The sequence below is a fragment of the Phragmites australis genome, chromosome 6 (genome assembly GCF_958298935.1).
Source record: "Phragmites australis chromosome 6, lpPhrAust1.1, whole genome shotgun sequence".
Classification (NCBI taxonomy): Eukaryota; Viridiplantae; Streptophyta; class Magnoliopsida; order Poales; family Poaceae; genus Phragmites; species Phragmites australis.
In genome coordinates this window covers 44,605,361-44,620,469 of record NC_084926.1, presented here as the reverse complement: position 1 = coordinate 44,620,469, position 15,109 = coordinate 44,605,361, and the positions used below count along the sequence as shown (strand labels likewise).

Genomic DNA, 15,109 nt, shown 5'->3' with positions numbered 1-15,109 from the left:
ATCCCCTATCACTATTACAGTATCCTCTATCCCTAACACTGTAGCAGTACTGTATCACTGGATAGAGGATCTATTGGAGATGGATTTCTAGTGCTACAGTATACCGCAAAACACTGTAGCACTAGAATCCTCAAATTTGGAGACTCCGTTGGAGATGGCCTAATATATCATTGAAAGTACAAGCAATTTTGATTATGTTTCAAAAGGCAATTATATGGTAATATGTTCTGTAAGGATTATCTTTCAGAATTATTTTATGATAGAAACTGTGAAGAGAAACTGTTAGAATGTTGAAGAGAATAAAAATTTTTTTGTAAAGAGATTTTGATCCGCAAAGAGAATCCTTGAGGATGCCCAAAAGATTTTTAGGACCTAGCTCGGGCCTGAGATTGTTTCAGGCGAGGCTTTCCAGGCCTGGCCTTTCTTGGGCCCCAACCACGGCCCTGTCACGTCGGATTGCAAGGGCAAGGCGGAAAAAGATATGCTTCCCTTCCCCGACTCTTCTCTCTTCTAAGCTTGGCGGCTCGGCCCACCTCCTTCCGCAGCACGCCTCCCCGCTTCGAATTCCTCCCCTAGACCCCTACTCCTCCTCCTCCTCCTCGTCGCCCTCCTCCTCCCCTCTACTGGTCCACGCCAGCTCTATCCGGACACGGGCGGTTCCTTCTTCTCTTGGTAAGGAACCCTAGCTTGCAGCTTGCTTCCATGGATATGGATTCCCTTGCTCTAATTAGAGTTGTAGAGCTTGTTTGATTGCTGCGACCGCGAGCATTCAGGTACAAGTGTTTAGGGTCTTCTCTCCATTCAGTTCGTCGTCGCGGATTTGTTTGTTTGCTGCGCGGTAGCCTACTAATCCATCCATCCTTGCGTCCGTTCTTCTTCCTGTTCCACTTCTTCAGGTCGCGAGAGATCGATTTTGGTTGACCGCGTAGGACGCATTCGGATGTCTTCGACCCTAACCTAGTGCTACTGCTACCAATTTATCTCCCAAAATAAACATGCCACACGCTAACTCATCCGCTGCCCCTATCCCGTGTAGCCTTTGTTGCGATGAATCCAAGCTCTACATGAAGGGGAGCATATGAAGTATGTCAGTAGCACGATTGAATGGCGCTTTCTAAATGTGTAGCGTTTGCAGTAGTGAGCGGGATAGAGGCGTGGTATGGAGTATCAGTTACTAGTATATCAGCCCCGTTCTAATTATCGTGTTTGCTTTTGCCTGTGGACGGCCATATCATTATATTTCTGCTAGCCTTATTCGTCTATGCTGTTTTTGGCAGTTGCTACTAATCTAACGGATACAGGGCTCAAGATGATTGGTTCGTTCATTACCAGAGCTTTAACGTAAGCAGCAGCACTGATCCTTTTTTATATTCATTGCGATGGGGCAATGTTTTTGGTCAGACCTGTCATCTGTTTGCTATTTTTTTCTCTGTTTGGCAGGCTTGTTCTTGGATATGCATACCCAGCCTATGACTGCTACAAGACGGTGGAGCTGAACAGGCCTGAGGTTGAGCAGTTGCGGTTCTGGTGTCAGTACTGGTTCGTCAAGGGTGCTATTCTGTTTTAATGTGCACTTGAATTTGTTTTTACTTCATCTTAAAGGTCATGGGTTTTGCAGGATTTTACTTGCAGTTCTCACTGTACTGGAGAGATTTGGGGATAATTTCGTGTCATGGTAATACCATGCTCCTTTTGGAGTTGCCATCTTTAGTAACCTTTAAGGAGATTAAAATCAGGGTATAAGTTATGTAGTTGCTGATGGTTCTGTTCTTACACAGGTTACCAATGTATAGTGAAGCAAAGCTGGCATTTATTGTGTACTTGTGGTATCCAAAGACACGTGTATGGTATTCTATTATGCTTAATAGTTAAAAATATGCTTTCCCATGGTTTGTTTGTAACAAAGGGTGATTTCAGGGGACTGCCTATGTGTATGAGTCATTCTTCAAGCCATACATTGCCAAACATGAAACTGAGATTGATCGAAATCTGCTTGAATTGAGGACAAGAGCCGGTGACATGGCAGTTATTTACTACCAGAGGGTTGCCAATTATGCTCAGACAAGGTCCTATGAAATCTTGCAGTATATTGCCTCTCAGTCACAGACCCAAAGACCTCGTCCTCAGGTTTTGCTTCCTTGCCATTTCTTTCTGCTGTTATATCTATTTTAGCCAGTGGATTTGTATCTCTTGCTCCTTAGCTAATGTATGTGTTTCCTGTCCATTACTCGAGACATCAAATTTGTGTGGCTTTTCTCGCATGAGTTACTTTGTGTTTTTTTACAGATATAATGGTGTTAGTTGGGTTTCCTTGAGTTTAAGTTCAGATGTTTTATTCTCACAATATTACTCGGAATTGGGCATGCTTTTCCACATATCTCATGTATTAAATCTAGAAAAGCAGCTTGTATCGATTTCCTCCATTTTTTTTGCAATGTACTCCAGTTCTTGACTTCTTGTTGCTCATGCATCTAATTGCTGAGTGTAAAGAGAGGCAGAGCCTAGTTCACTTTTTTTAATAGCCATAACTTTACTCAGAATGTCAAATACATGCTGATGTTTGGAAAGCATTAATATTTGCATTCCAGCAATTTGACAGAAATAACTACCTGTCAAGTACTAATGCATACCTGTTACCAGAAATTTCTCCGCATGTCATGTCTACCATTAGTCTTCCTATTTCCAATTTATTGAACGAATGCTATTCATTATGTACTTACAGTAAGAGTTAACTAACCACTATTACTTGGGTAAGAAAAAATTGTATTACCAAGCTAACTGATAATTTATTGTGGAAAGTTTTGGCATCTCAGTTCCTCTTAGTGCTTGAAGAATTTGTGCTACTGATTGATATATTATGCACTTATTCTGGTCATGTGTGACTTTTTAATACTAGCAATCGATTAATTCCACAGCATATTGCAAGGTTTCAGAAAGATTTTTAACCTAGTGTCTGGTTGAGTATTCTCTCAATGGTACCCTTTGAAGAATTTATGTGCAGCTATCTAGGCTGCTGGGCTTGAGTTTGTTGTTTATAATGTTCATGTGAACTGATGGAATAAGTTTTACTATGCCATCAGCTCCTAATGGTATTATAGACAATATTATTCCACTGATTAGATTGCAAAATAAGAGATGTCCAGCTTTCTAAAATCAAACTGCTTAAAATTTTCAAGATATTGGCCATTGATCTATTGGTGGTTTCTATTGGTTGCCTGCCTTGGTGGCGCCATCCTCCCACCTAGTGTCTAATCGCTGCGGGTGCATAACCTGCCTAGGCACTGATTAGGTGCTAGGTGCCATGCCGCCACCCATCTAATGCATTATGCATAGCACTTTTTAGAATATTGTGGTTTTGTAGTGGCATGTCCATTCAGTTTCTGCACTGCTATACCTATTGTGAAAAATCTGACAGTAGCACCATTTATCCTATCCATTAGGCTTCTTTACTCTTAAAATATCTTATTGAATTTCTTTGTCTGCATGGACTTCCCGGAAGTCCAATTGGTTATTGGATATTTGGGTTGCATATTGCAATCTTTAAGAAGAGGATAACAGACTGCCATATTATTCTTCCCTCAAGAAAACTAACTATGGTTGAGAGGCTATTTAGGAGCTTTCATGCTATAGGGCCTACCTGTGCAGAAAAAAGGCTTTTCGATGAACCAAAATGAAAATGAATGCTGCTGAATCTAGTTTGTCAGATAGCAATATCTTTATGTGGTTCGTGGCTTCTGTAGTTCCTAGCATGAGATAATGGAAAGCTTCTGACATTGAAGTAGACATGAAAAAAGAGGCAGAGCCTAGCCAAGTGGAACCCTAATTCATTTAGGTTGTGAGGTGTGGCATATCAATGGCGTTTTATCCTTGCTGGTGACTAGTCGTGTCCTGGGAAGTACTTTTGTATCTTTTATTTTTTTTCATTTTATTTCTTTCACTTGATTAATTCTGAGTGGTTCTATAAACGATGTACCACGAGTCAGTTTTTGGGGCATTTAGTGGTATGCTGTGAACTTTCTTTTATGTAGATAAATGGATGATTCATTGACGTTGTGCTCTGTGCTTTTTTGCTTGTAGCCTCCTAGTTTGGTCCATGCGTCGTTTTGATCATGTACTGTTATATGAATAATAGTAAATTTGTTATCATGTACCATTTCTTGAGTTAATGACTTGAGAAGCACAGATTATCCCTCTATTGAAGTGTGATACGACTGATATAGTGATATCTGTTCTACCATTTCATCATGCCATTTTCTGTTCATTCTGTTGACAAATGATGTGCCCTTCATGGTTGTTGCATTATAAGCTGACCTGTAAGAATGTGGTTATGTTTGCTGATGTCCTGGCTAAGTATTTACCGGTTCCAGGATTAATATGATTCTCTTGTCCTCAACTGATGGTTAGCAATATGGATAAGCAAACAATTCATTTAGGGTCTGTGTGTTGATGCCAGTTTATATCTACATGGCATACTGACTTATCTTCACTGTTTCTTCCTTTCTGCAGGCACAGCAACAACAGCGTCCACCACCACCACGGACTCGGCAGGTGAATCCTTCACCCCCACCTGTTCCCACACCGTCGGCTCCTCCGCTGCCAACACAGCCTGCCCAAGTTCCTCCCACTCCACCAAGGCCCCCAATTCCAGTTGCCCCCGCCGGTGCAGTTCTTCCTGCTCAGCCACAGCCACCACCTTTTCCTGAAGCTGTCGCCACGAACGGTCCTCAGAACACCGAGGCCATGCAGGTCGACCCGCCCCGCGCATCGATAAGCAGCACACCTCCACCACTACCACCAGAGGAGACGCTCATCGAGGAGGTGATTCAATTGACGCGAGGCCGGCTCAGGAGGCGCATGGCCGGAGGATCTGGACCGCCACCAAATTAGCAGCTGCCAAGAGTCATTTCTCACCATTCGCTCTATGCCGAGCTAGTTCCGGAGCTGTTGCTCAACTGACAACAGAGGGAATGCTGGGTTGGTCGTACAGAATCCGGTTTTCTCGCGTACTGTGCACGCATTCCTACTTGTACAATCTGGAACCAGTTTCGTGTTGTTTCATGGCTCAAATTATGAATAGATCCCAGTTACTGAAGTAGACGCTGTGATGCCCATGGATCAGATCACTAGTTAGGTACTAGGAGGTGATTGAGCTTGATCTGTTACAAACATGTATGAAGTGGCCGGGTTCTAGCAGTAGTAGGTGCGGCATGTCTGGATACAACAAGGTAGGTCTGGTCCTTGAATGAATACAAAAAATAAAAATAAAAAAATTGCATGTATGCATCAGCAATGATACTACTGATTCGTTATTTGGAATCCAAATATGAAAAAACTGTTGGAATACCAGTGCCTATGTTTACATCTGGGTGTCGGTGTCGGTGTAACCCAGCATGAGAGTCACATTGTGCTGGTAGTGCCATGCCACGTCATCACCTGTGGCAGCAAGTGGGCGCTGACTGTGCAGCCACGCTTGACTGGTTGCGTGTCGAGGCGCTCCGCCGTTGTGGCTCCATCCGCACTTCGCCGGCGTCCAAAACGCTGCTGCCTAGTGACTTTGACCTCCAGGTAGCTTACTGAGCTTATAGTAACTGTGTATATGATGGATATATATACCAGCAAGATGCATAGATTGAATCTTTTTCTTTGTGTTCCTCAATAATGAAACCGTGTGTGACCCTAACCCTAGTGTGATTTTCCTGACGATAATGACTTGGCTAATACTGTCCGACAGTTTCAGGCTTTGAAAAGCATATATGTGCTCACTCTCCATGAAACGCGCCGTACCAGGAGGGCCTGATGAACGTGCAAAAGATTCTGCATCGACGTCGGAAGAGCGGCCGGGAGATGATGGCCAACGTCGACAACCTCAAGCGCCTCTGCATCGACCACTACTTCGAAGAAGAGATCGAGAGCGCCATGGACGCCTGCATGGATCTCGTCCACAGCGATGATCTTCTCGACGCAACCCTTGCATTCAGGCTCATGAGAGAGGCCGGGCATGATGTCTCAGCAGGTCAGTACATATAGAGAGAATTGCTCATCCCAAACATATGAAACTACTTTTCGAGACATTAATATATCTACATGCATCATTAGAAAATAGAAAAAGATACCGATGCTCAAATTTTAAACGGTACCTACGATTTTGAAGCAGGCTATTGAAACGCCATTGTAGCACCGGTTTTGCCATGCACTCCTCTGCCATGTGAGAAATTTGATGTGCTTGAAGTCCGACGTGCTGGAATTTTGTACGATTTCTTTCCTTCCAAATACACCAACAAACGTAGATGAAGATGGAGTTGGCCATTTTTCGAGAGGGTTTGCATGGTCATTGGCACAGAGCAAGATTTTAACGGGCGACAAGTTAGCTCTTAGGAACTGGCCATGCCAAGCAATCTGCTCCTTATGTGATCAAGAGCAAGAAACGGCATTGCACCTGTGCTTACACTGCAGCTATGCTAAACAAGTTTGGGAGAAGGTCAGACTGGAGAAACGACGCCATCACCGTACCAACAGCAGGACAGACCATGCAGGAATGGTGGAGCGGCTCACTGCACCTCGGCCCTGCTCTCCTCATGTATACGGCATGGAGCAAGGGTGCAAATTGGCGTAAGGACACCTACCGATCTTCTTTAGTTTAATTAAGTACATTAGTTTTTTTTAAATTACTTAATTTTTTTAAAAAGTAGTATTATTAGTTTAATTAAAAAGGATGATAGATATCTTTAGGCTCATCAATTTACAATCCTGGTATTGAGCATTTTATTTGGAAAGAGGGTAAGCGGAGAATATTCGAGAACAAGACATGACCAAATTCAAATATGAAATTGCCCTGACAAGATTGGCTTTTGGGCAGAGTAGTGGAAGGTAGTCTGTGGTCTAATTCGGTTCAATCTTTTTTTTTCGGAAAAAAAAAACTCGAGAGGGTTTAGGAGTAGAAGCAATCATGGTTTCCCACCAATCCGCAATTGTACAAAACAAGTGCAAGAGCAAGCGCGATTCGACGTCATTTTCCCTCTTCAACCTGATGATGGCCACGGGCGCACCGCCGGAGCCGGCGTCGGTGGCGGCGGCGAGAAGGCTGCACCACCTCCTACACTCCCGCGACCTCCGCCCGGCGCTCTCCTACCTCCGCACCCTCCCCCCCCCCCCCGGCTCACCTTCCTCCCCAATCACGCCCTCAACGCCCTCCTCCGCGCGCTCGCCGCCACCGGCCGCGTCCGCGCCGCCGCCTCCCACTTCCGCGCCCCCACCCCGCACTCCTTCAACTCCCTCCTTGCCGCCCTCCTCCAACGCGGTCGCCGCCGTGCGGCATCCGCGCTTCTCGCCGCGTTCCTCCGCTCCCGCGACGCCTCCCCCGACGCCGCCACGCCCAACACTCTCCTCCACGGCCTCTCTGCCGCCTCCCCACGCCCGTCCGCCCCCACGCTTCTCAAGATCTTCCGCTTCTTGCCGGTGACGTACACCTTCGCCCCTGACGCCATCTGCTACAACTCCCTGCTCTCCGCTCTGTACCGACTACCGAGCGGGCGACCTGACCACCGCGCGCAAGTTGTTCGAAGGAATGCGCGCGAACGAAGACGGCAGGAAATGCGACGGCTTTCCTTATGTTATCACCTACACGACCATGATCAAGGCGTACTGTGCAAAGAGACTCGCCGACGAGGCGCTCGCGGTCTTCAAGATGATGGCTGCAGATGGTGTGGCGCCGAATAGGATCACCTACAACACAATGGTGCAGGGCTTCTGCGAGGCCGGAAGGATGGAGCTGGTGAAGGAGGTGTTCGAGATGGACTCTTTAAGCCAGACATGTGCACATTCAACACGCTGATGGCTGCACACTGCAATGAAGGGCGGATGTTGATGCAATGAAGGTGTTTGATCAAATGGCAAAGCTCCATGTGAGACGGGACTCTGCAAAATATAGCATGGTGATCCGGGCATTGTGTGAGAGTGGCGAGTTTGGTCAAGCTGAGGAGCTTGTGGATGAGCTCTTGGAGAAGGAGCTTCTCAAGAAAAGAGATGGTTGTGTACCGCTTGTGGCGGCATACAACCCAGTTTTTATGTACTTTTGCGAGAAGGGGGAGGCAAAGAAGGCCAGGATGCTGTTTGGGCAGCTGTTGGATCAGAGGAGCAAAGTCGATGTCCCAGCATTCAAGACATTGATCCTAGGACATTGCAAGGAGGAAGATTTCGAAGAAGGGTACCAACTGGTGCTCTCAATGTTGAAGAAGGATCTTGTGCCTGAGTGAATGCTATATTGCCGTAATAGATGGTTTTCTACAGAGGGGAAGGATGAAGTTTGATTGGGAAGCCCTGCACAGAATGTTAAATAGCAGTCTTCGGCCTAGCACAAGTACATTCCACTTGGGGCTTTTGAAGAAAGATGGCTGTGCAAAAGAAGCTGCCGATTTGATTGAGATAATGCTAGAGAGGAAGATCCGGCAGAATCTTGATCTTTCAACTAATCTGATTGACGTATTATTCAAAAATGATCTGAATGAATGTGCATATAAGATTACTAAGAGTCCGTATGATAATGGCCACTCGGGCATTATTTCCAGAGGAGTTGCAAATGGATCCGCCATTTCATCAAGATGGAAAAACTAATTGCAACACTTTGCAAGGAAATGAAGTTGACAGATGCAGCAGAATTTACTTTGTTTAGCTTGCAGAAACGCCATGAATTGGATGTGGCAGTTCACAGTCTGGTTCTGGATGGCCTTTGCATGGATGGTAGAGCTTCAGACGCGTTCCGGCTTTTCTATGAACTAATTAAGAATGGAAACACTTCAGCTGCTGCACCTCGTGTTAGCAATAATCTTGTCATTAGTGCATATGCATGTTATTTTGTTCATGTGCATGTAGCAAACTATCTGTATAGGCTTTGCATATGGTAGTAGTGAGCGGCACCGGCGAGAATACACGGCAGTATGTGTGATAGGTACGTATCGTGAACCGTGCGATACGGTCAAAGGGAGGTGCCACTATCTGCGACGTGCAAAGGCCGCTGCATCAAGAGTTCGTCTACAAACTAACCTGGCGGCAGTAGCGATTACTAGCTGCGTGGAATCAGTTGTGTGGTAGACCGTTTCCACTGGAAGACACGTTTGCATGTAAGTGTGTGTAAATGGGCATGAAGTGCTCTAGTCCTGGTCAAGGCCGTGAAGAGATTTCGTGGCAGGAGAATAGGCCGGATAGGCTTGCATGTCATCTGCACGTTGCATTAGTTTAGGAGAGTATGGCGCAGTCTACGTGTGGACTGGCCGGCAGTTATCCTTTTGCATGTACTTCAGTTTATATATATGAATGAAAACGACGAGAGCTGTGTGGCTTGCGTTAACAAAAAAAAAGACTTACTTGTGTTGCTGTATTCTTGCGTGTGTGAGTGAGCCACCAAAAGGCTAGTGTGTTTGTGATAAACACCTAGAGAGTGAGGAGTGATTCCAACACCTCGCAGTTTAGTCATGCTTCATCATGCACTCGAGGAAGCTGGAAAAATGAAAGAAGCTGATTTTGTCGCTAAACAGATGAGGCGTGTAACTGCCAGAATTAGGCAAAGGATCTAAGGGTTTATGCAGTTCCAAGAAACATTGCGAACTCTGGACTGCTACAAGTCATCAACATAGTGTGGACTTGAAGAGAGAATGGATGCTGAAACTGGATATCAAGTAAGTTGCCTGATCAGCTGTCAGATAAGGGACAGATCATCTTTCATCAAGGGCTGCTTGATGATGAAAGATTTTAGATTAAACCTATCTACACTTCGTCAAATGATCATGGTTTGACTTCTTGAATTTGCCCCTATCATCAGATGGTACATGATCATCTGATGGTCAGACCTCAAGACAAGCTAACCTGTGTTATCTGATGGTCAGACCTCAAGACATGCTAACCTGTGTTTGCAGATAGTGTGTGATGTGATTATGATCTCACTAGACACTGGATGAAAGGAACTGCAGGCCAGACAATAGGGTTGCTGCTGCTTCTCCAAGGACTCAAGCAAATAGCTGTTGAAAATCAAAGCGCCCAAAAAGAACTCCAGGCAAAAAGCCTATGAGATTTGGTGTGTGGTACTCCTTTCTAGTTTTATTTTCCATATAGAATGTTAAGAACACTCACGATATATACTAAATAGTATTCCAACATTGTCGTTAAACTTTTGGATCTGGTTCTTTCCAGTGTGCAAGTGCTCATGCGTAACCTTTTCCTCTTGCAGAAAGTGCATCTGCTGCTCTGACTTTGAGATATACCTAAGGACTCGGCACTGCCAAACACCCCGGGAAGTAGTCGTGTTTGGAACGTGAAGAAAGGATAGCATAGTGTTGGACTGTTGCGAGCTGCATGTTGCTTTACCCGAAGTTATCACGACGTTGCTTGAGAAGCCATCTCTCTCTCTCAGAATCCTTGTCTCTCCCTCACTGGATTTATAAGAAACCATGTTTGGTACTCAGAACTCCAGACCGAGAGATTTTACAAGCCACTTGGGTATTGGGCTTCAGGCTTCAGAAGACAAATTTTGTTGTCAACGTTGGTTCCGTTGTCATCGTCTAGTTTGCTTGCTGCCAGTCTGCAACATGTGTTATTGGTGTAGAAATGTGGAGCACGTGGTGAAGAAAATGAACAATTGTCCATTTTTTCTTGTCCTGCTTTGAAACTGTTATTACCCGTGCTCCATGCCTCAGTTTATCTTTTACATGCGATGGACGCTTCGTTGTAGTACTATTTTTGATAATTTAAATCTAATAATCTATAATGCAAGTTCGACAAGCACTTCAAATCTAGGAATAGCTGTATCTTATGCATTTGTCTAAATTCCATCTCAAATTTAACATGAAAACATCTTGTGGAACTTTTGTACCGTTGTACCCACATCCTGCTCAACAACATTGAGAGGCAGTAGCAACTGTAATGAGCATCTTACCCGACTCAGTGTTACCAGTTACTCGTCGAGGTGGACGTATAAAATTTGAATACCTACCCTAGTCAGCATGGAGACATTGGCGTAAAATTCCATGAAATATGCAGAATGCTCAGATATGACAACTCCAAAGACACAGGTTATAGCAAGCAATCACACCAGATGTCTTATGTCCAAAATGACGAGTTAACCCCAAAGCTACCACTATTACAGGCAGTTTTTTTGTTTGTTTCAGTTCTCTAGTACTAACGAGAGATACATCCCTTGCCCCAGCTTTAGACATCACGCAGTTGAGCACAATGGGGCATCGCTCACAGGATTGCGACACTCAAGTAATCACCAATCTGCAAAACAATGTGGCGTAGGTCAATAAATTGTGTCAATAAAAACAGATTAATATAGCATAATACAGCACTGATGCATACCTGGAAGCCCAGTTCTGCAAGAGTTTTGGCATCATCCCCTCTTCCATGACCGTAGGAGAAGGTCGAACCCACCTTCAACATCCAATAAGATGAGTTATCACAGCTTGAAAGGTTAGGAAGGCAAAGGAACATAAGTAATGGTACATGATATTTATGACCGTAGCAAGTTTGAAACTTTGAATGACCTAACAAAGTAACAACCAGCAGTTCAATACAAACTTGGTGACCATCACAGTGTGAATGGACTCTCTGGGATGGCCACAAGGAAAGGGCCTAGTTGGGCCAATGCCATTGCTAGGTGTGCATGCCTATGAACATAATTATTTAATGGTGCGAGCTGCAAATACTAGTTAATTAAGGACAGACCAAGAATGCCTACAGGATTTGATATCAATGGAAGTATACAATGAAGTAAGCTCATAAAAGGTATTTTAAAAATGAAACTTATGGCCAATGAATGTTTGACTCATTCCCAACAGTAGAACTGGCAATTTCTATCATCAGTCAAAGAATGTGGTGGTGTCAGCATAAGAGCCACAGGCTCTGCATTTTAGCAATGGCACAAATGCATCACTAATGGATTCCTTAGAAGGATAGACCTTGACTATTGATCTACATATCCAGTACAGTAACTGAATTGCTTGACATTTGTAAATTGAAGAGAAGAATTGGTAATGGCAAGATGGTTACAATGGGAATAAACTCTTACCTGTCTGACAACAAAACGACCATTCTTATCGGGGTATACGAAAGCAAAAGACAGCCTCGCATTTCTTTTCCTTGCTGCAAGAGCAACCTCTTTCACCTGAAAAGCAAACATATTGTGCTGATAAGATATTCATTCATAACACTGGTGAGTAATTGACATGTTGTCCCAGGCCCCATTAATCAACATCACACAATGTGAACTTCCACTTTCCCAGTGGTATAAATCAAATATTATTTTCCTACAGATGAAAGAGGTAAAATCTGTGGGGGGAAATTACGAGATCAGTGAGCTCGCGGAGTGTGGCATCCTTCCACGTGTAAATCTGAACCTCATCTTTTGGTTCCTTCCCTCTCACAGCAAACTCTTCGTTTTGGTGATGGCCACCAACCTGTAAGTAAACCAACACGATCAGTTTTCTGCAATCCAGGGAGTTTTTTTTTTAACAATCTCTAATACAAGACACATGTTTTCCTTCTGGCCACTGCTAAGGCTTTATGTCAATACATCCCAATGACAGAAAACCAGATGATAGACAAATGCTTGGGTTTCTTACTGCATAAAGTTGATTATTGGTAGTTAGTTTCACCATCAAACAATTCTATTTGAGTGTAACCTACTACTGGCGCGTAGGTGCCTTATGGATGAACTTCTCTTTACAACTCACCAAAACACTGCAGCCCATACTTCTATAAGGATGCCCAGGCCATGAGCCCAAGTAAATTGATAATGAGATTGCATTTGTAGTAGTGTAGTTTGAATAGCGACACGGATTTTTGTAATTTTCTTATGGACAATTCATACCACAATCCATTTCAAAGTTCAATTTGTCAAGTATTAACAAATAAATAAATGTAGAACACTACAACTTCTCTAAGTCTTAACACACTAAGGTGAGGTGCTCATGAGCACTAGTAGCTGGAGCATGCTTACCTTTGTGAAAACCCGAAGCAGGAGAGGACAGGTCTGCACAAAAGTCGGGTAATCAGTGAGCATTCTGTCAGCATTCACATCCATAGATGCAAAACCTAACGTAATGCAGTAGAATTGCACATCCAACAATCCATCTACTTCTACAAGCACAACTACACCGCAAGGGCCATGCCATGATCTGGAACAATGGCAAGCAGGCGCTGAGAGGGGGCGGGGACCTGACCTTCTCACGGTCGATGGGTTCGGGGCGGAGGCGCGCCATCGGAGGCGGCCCTCGGTGCTGCATAGGCGGGCCCGGCCGCGCCGGCCTCATCGGCATATCGCCCATGCCGGCCATCTCTCCTCCTTAACGACGACAAGGCTCTGCCGAGATCGATCAGCGGATCAGGGAGGCGCGTAGAACACACGCATCAATCTACTGCTTTTGGTCAGGAGCGATGAATCACTAGCTGAGAAGCTAAGGATCGGGCTGACCTGCTCTGCTACCGCGTGGCCGTCGACAAGGGAAGCCGTTCGCCGCCGCCGCCGACTTTTCGCGGGGAGAGGTGAGTGGTGAGGGGAGTCGACGGTTCTGGAACCGGAAGCGAGGCAGATAAAACCCTAGACTTTTCAATTTCCCCCTCTTTTTGATGGAAATTCCATACTACAGCTCGGGAGCCTTCAGAAGTTTGTCAAAGTACGAAGCAAACAATTGTTTTCAGATGGAAAGAAGGAAGGACACACCTAAAAACTATACATATCATAATTTAGACTTACGATATGTATACCTATTTTTAATAAAAAAAATGTCTAAACATAAACATCTTATTCTATTTTTGAATTTTTTGCATCCGAACCTACAACACTTACCTATGACATACTTCAACATGTGGCAAAAATAGAGAAAATGTTTGATAAAAAATCCATCTATATGCCTGCTCTTAAATGCATTGATGCAAGCAACTTTGTGAAAAATTGTAAGTAACTTAGAATGGATCTGTGATCAATTTAAGAAAAAGTTTAAGGCAATTTAGATCGGATGTTCAATAAATTTGTAAATAAATTAGAACAATTCAAAGAAAATATCAGATCTAGCTGCTACATATGTTCAATAAAAAATTAAAACAATTTGTGAACAATTTTATTACAAGCAAATTTTAAAAAAGCAAATTGATTCAAACTTGTAAATACTTTTGTATACTTCTAGGAGTAAAATAGTTGTGCGTGCTATAAGACTGTCACGGCTAGTGTTTTCGGGAACCAGAGAAGAACACACAAAATTAATTAATTAATTAATTAAAAATATCTTCGTCTCTCTCCCCTCGGTTTGTCATCAGGCCACATCGTCACCCCAACTTTATCACCGTCCTTGCCATCACCATGACCTCATCACCGCCAACGTCATCGAGTCCTCCCCGCCGATGTGACCCTTCCATCGTTCGCGTCACCGTCCTTTTACGCTGCTATTGCTTCTCCCCGCTGCCATCACCACCAACCACCCACCATCTTGTCGCGTCGCGATGTGCACATCACGCAAATCACGTCAGCACCATGTCCTGGCACCATGCGGTCGTCCTCGATGAGCCCCTCCTGGCCACCTATTTAATGGGCCGAGCCCCTATTCTTCCTCATTCACATCGAGCAAACCATCACATCTCCCTCAATCCCTCAACCGAGCACCATCTCCACCCAAACTCGACACCCGAGCTCGCCAATCCGAGTCACGCCACCGCTGGTGAGCTCCCCCATCTCCTTCCTTCCCTCTCACCCAAAATCCCCAAACTCGATCCACATAATGTCGGTGAATCAGGAACCAGGGGTCCCCGAATCCCGAGGCTAGACCAGCATTCCGCCACGTGGCGCCCTCTCGCGGGGGTTATCGCCGCGAGGTAAAAAAGATTAAGTCCCGGGAGAGGGCGCTCAGGGCCACAGTCAGTGGTCCCCGAGTACCCAGGTTCCCCGATGATCTGCGAAGACTAAGTGACCGGGAAGAAAGTGCTCGGGGAGGTGAACAGTGACCCCCGAGCACCCAAGTCCCCCGACGACCAGGAGAACCGAGTACCGGGAGGGATGTGCCCGGGGCTGCGAGCAGTGGCCCCCCGGGCACCCGAGTACCCCGAGGACCCAAGGAAAGTAGTTCCGGGA

At 44.9% G+C, this 15,109-nt stretch overlaps 3 protein-coding genes and 1 pseudogene across 3 annotated transcripts; 3 read left to right on the top strand and 1 right to left on the bottom strand.

Moving 5' to 3' along the window:
* Positions 1-539: 539 nt before the first annotated feature.
* Positions 540-10,663, top strand: LOC133922796 (putative HVA22-like protein g; annotated as a pseudogene).
* On the top strand, positions 7,420-7,831 carry LOC133922800 (pentatricopeptide repeat-containing protein At3g22470, mitochondrial-like). Its single transcript, XM_062368286.1, has one exon. The coding sequence runs from the start codon at positions 7,565-7,567 to the stop codon at positions 7,829-7,831; it is 267 nt and encodes an 88-aa protein (XP_062224270.1). The 5' UTR covers positions 7,420-7,564.
* LOC133922799 (pentatricopeptide repeat-containing protein At1g02060, chloroplastic-like) lies at positions 7,869-8,373 on the top strand. Its single transcript, XM_062368285.1, has one exon. The coding sequence runs from the start codon at positions 7,869-7,871 to the stop codon at positions 8,250-8,252; it is 384 nt and encodes a 127-aa protein (XP_062224269.1). The 3' UTR covers positions 8,253-8,373.
* Positions 10,664-11,040: 377 nt separating the features above from the next.
* LOC133922797 (histone deacetylase complex subunit SAP18-like) lies at positions 11,041-13,623 on the bottom strand. Its single transcript, XM_062368284.1, has 7 exons — positions 13,460-13,623; positions 13,209-13,348; positions 12,986-13,018; positions 12,333-12,443; positions 12,056-12,151; positions 11,347-11,418; positions 11,041-11,265 (listed from the first exon to the last, which is right to left on the bottom strand). The coding sequence occupies exons 2-7, from the start codon at positions 13,320-13,322 to the stop codon at positions 11,233-11,235; spliced, it is 459 nt and encodes a 152-aa protein (XP_062224268.1). The 5' UTR covers positions 13,323-13,348; positions 13,460-13,623; the 3' UTR covers positions 11,041-11,232.
* Between the last annotated feature and the right edge of the window lie 1,486 nt (positions 13,624-15,109).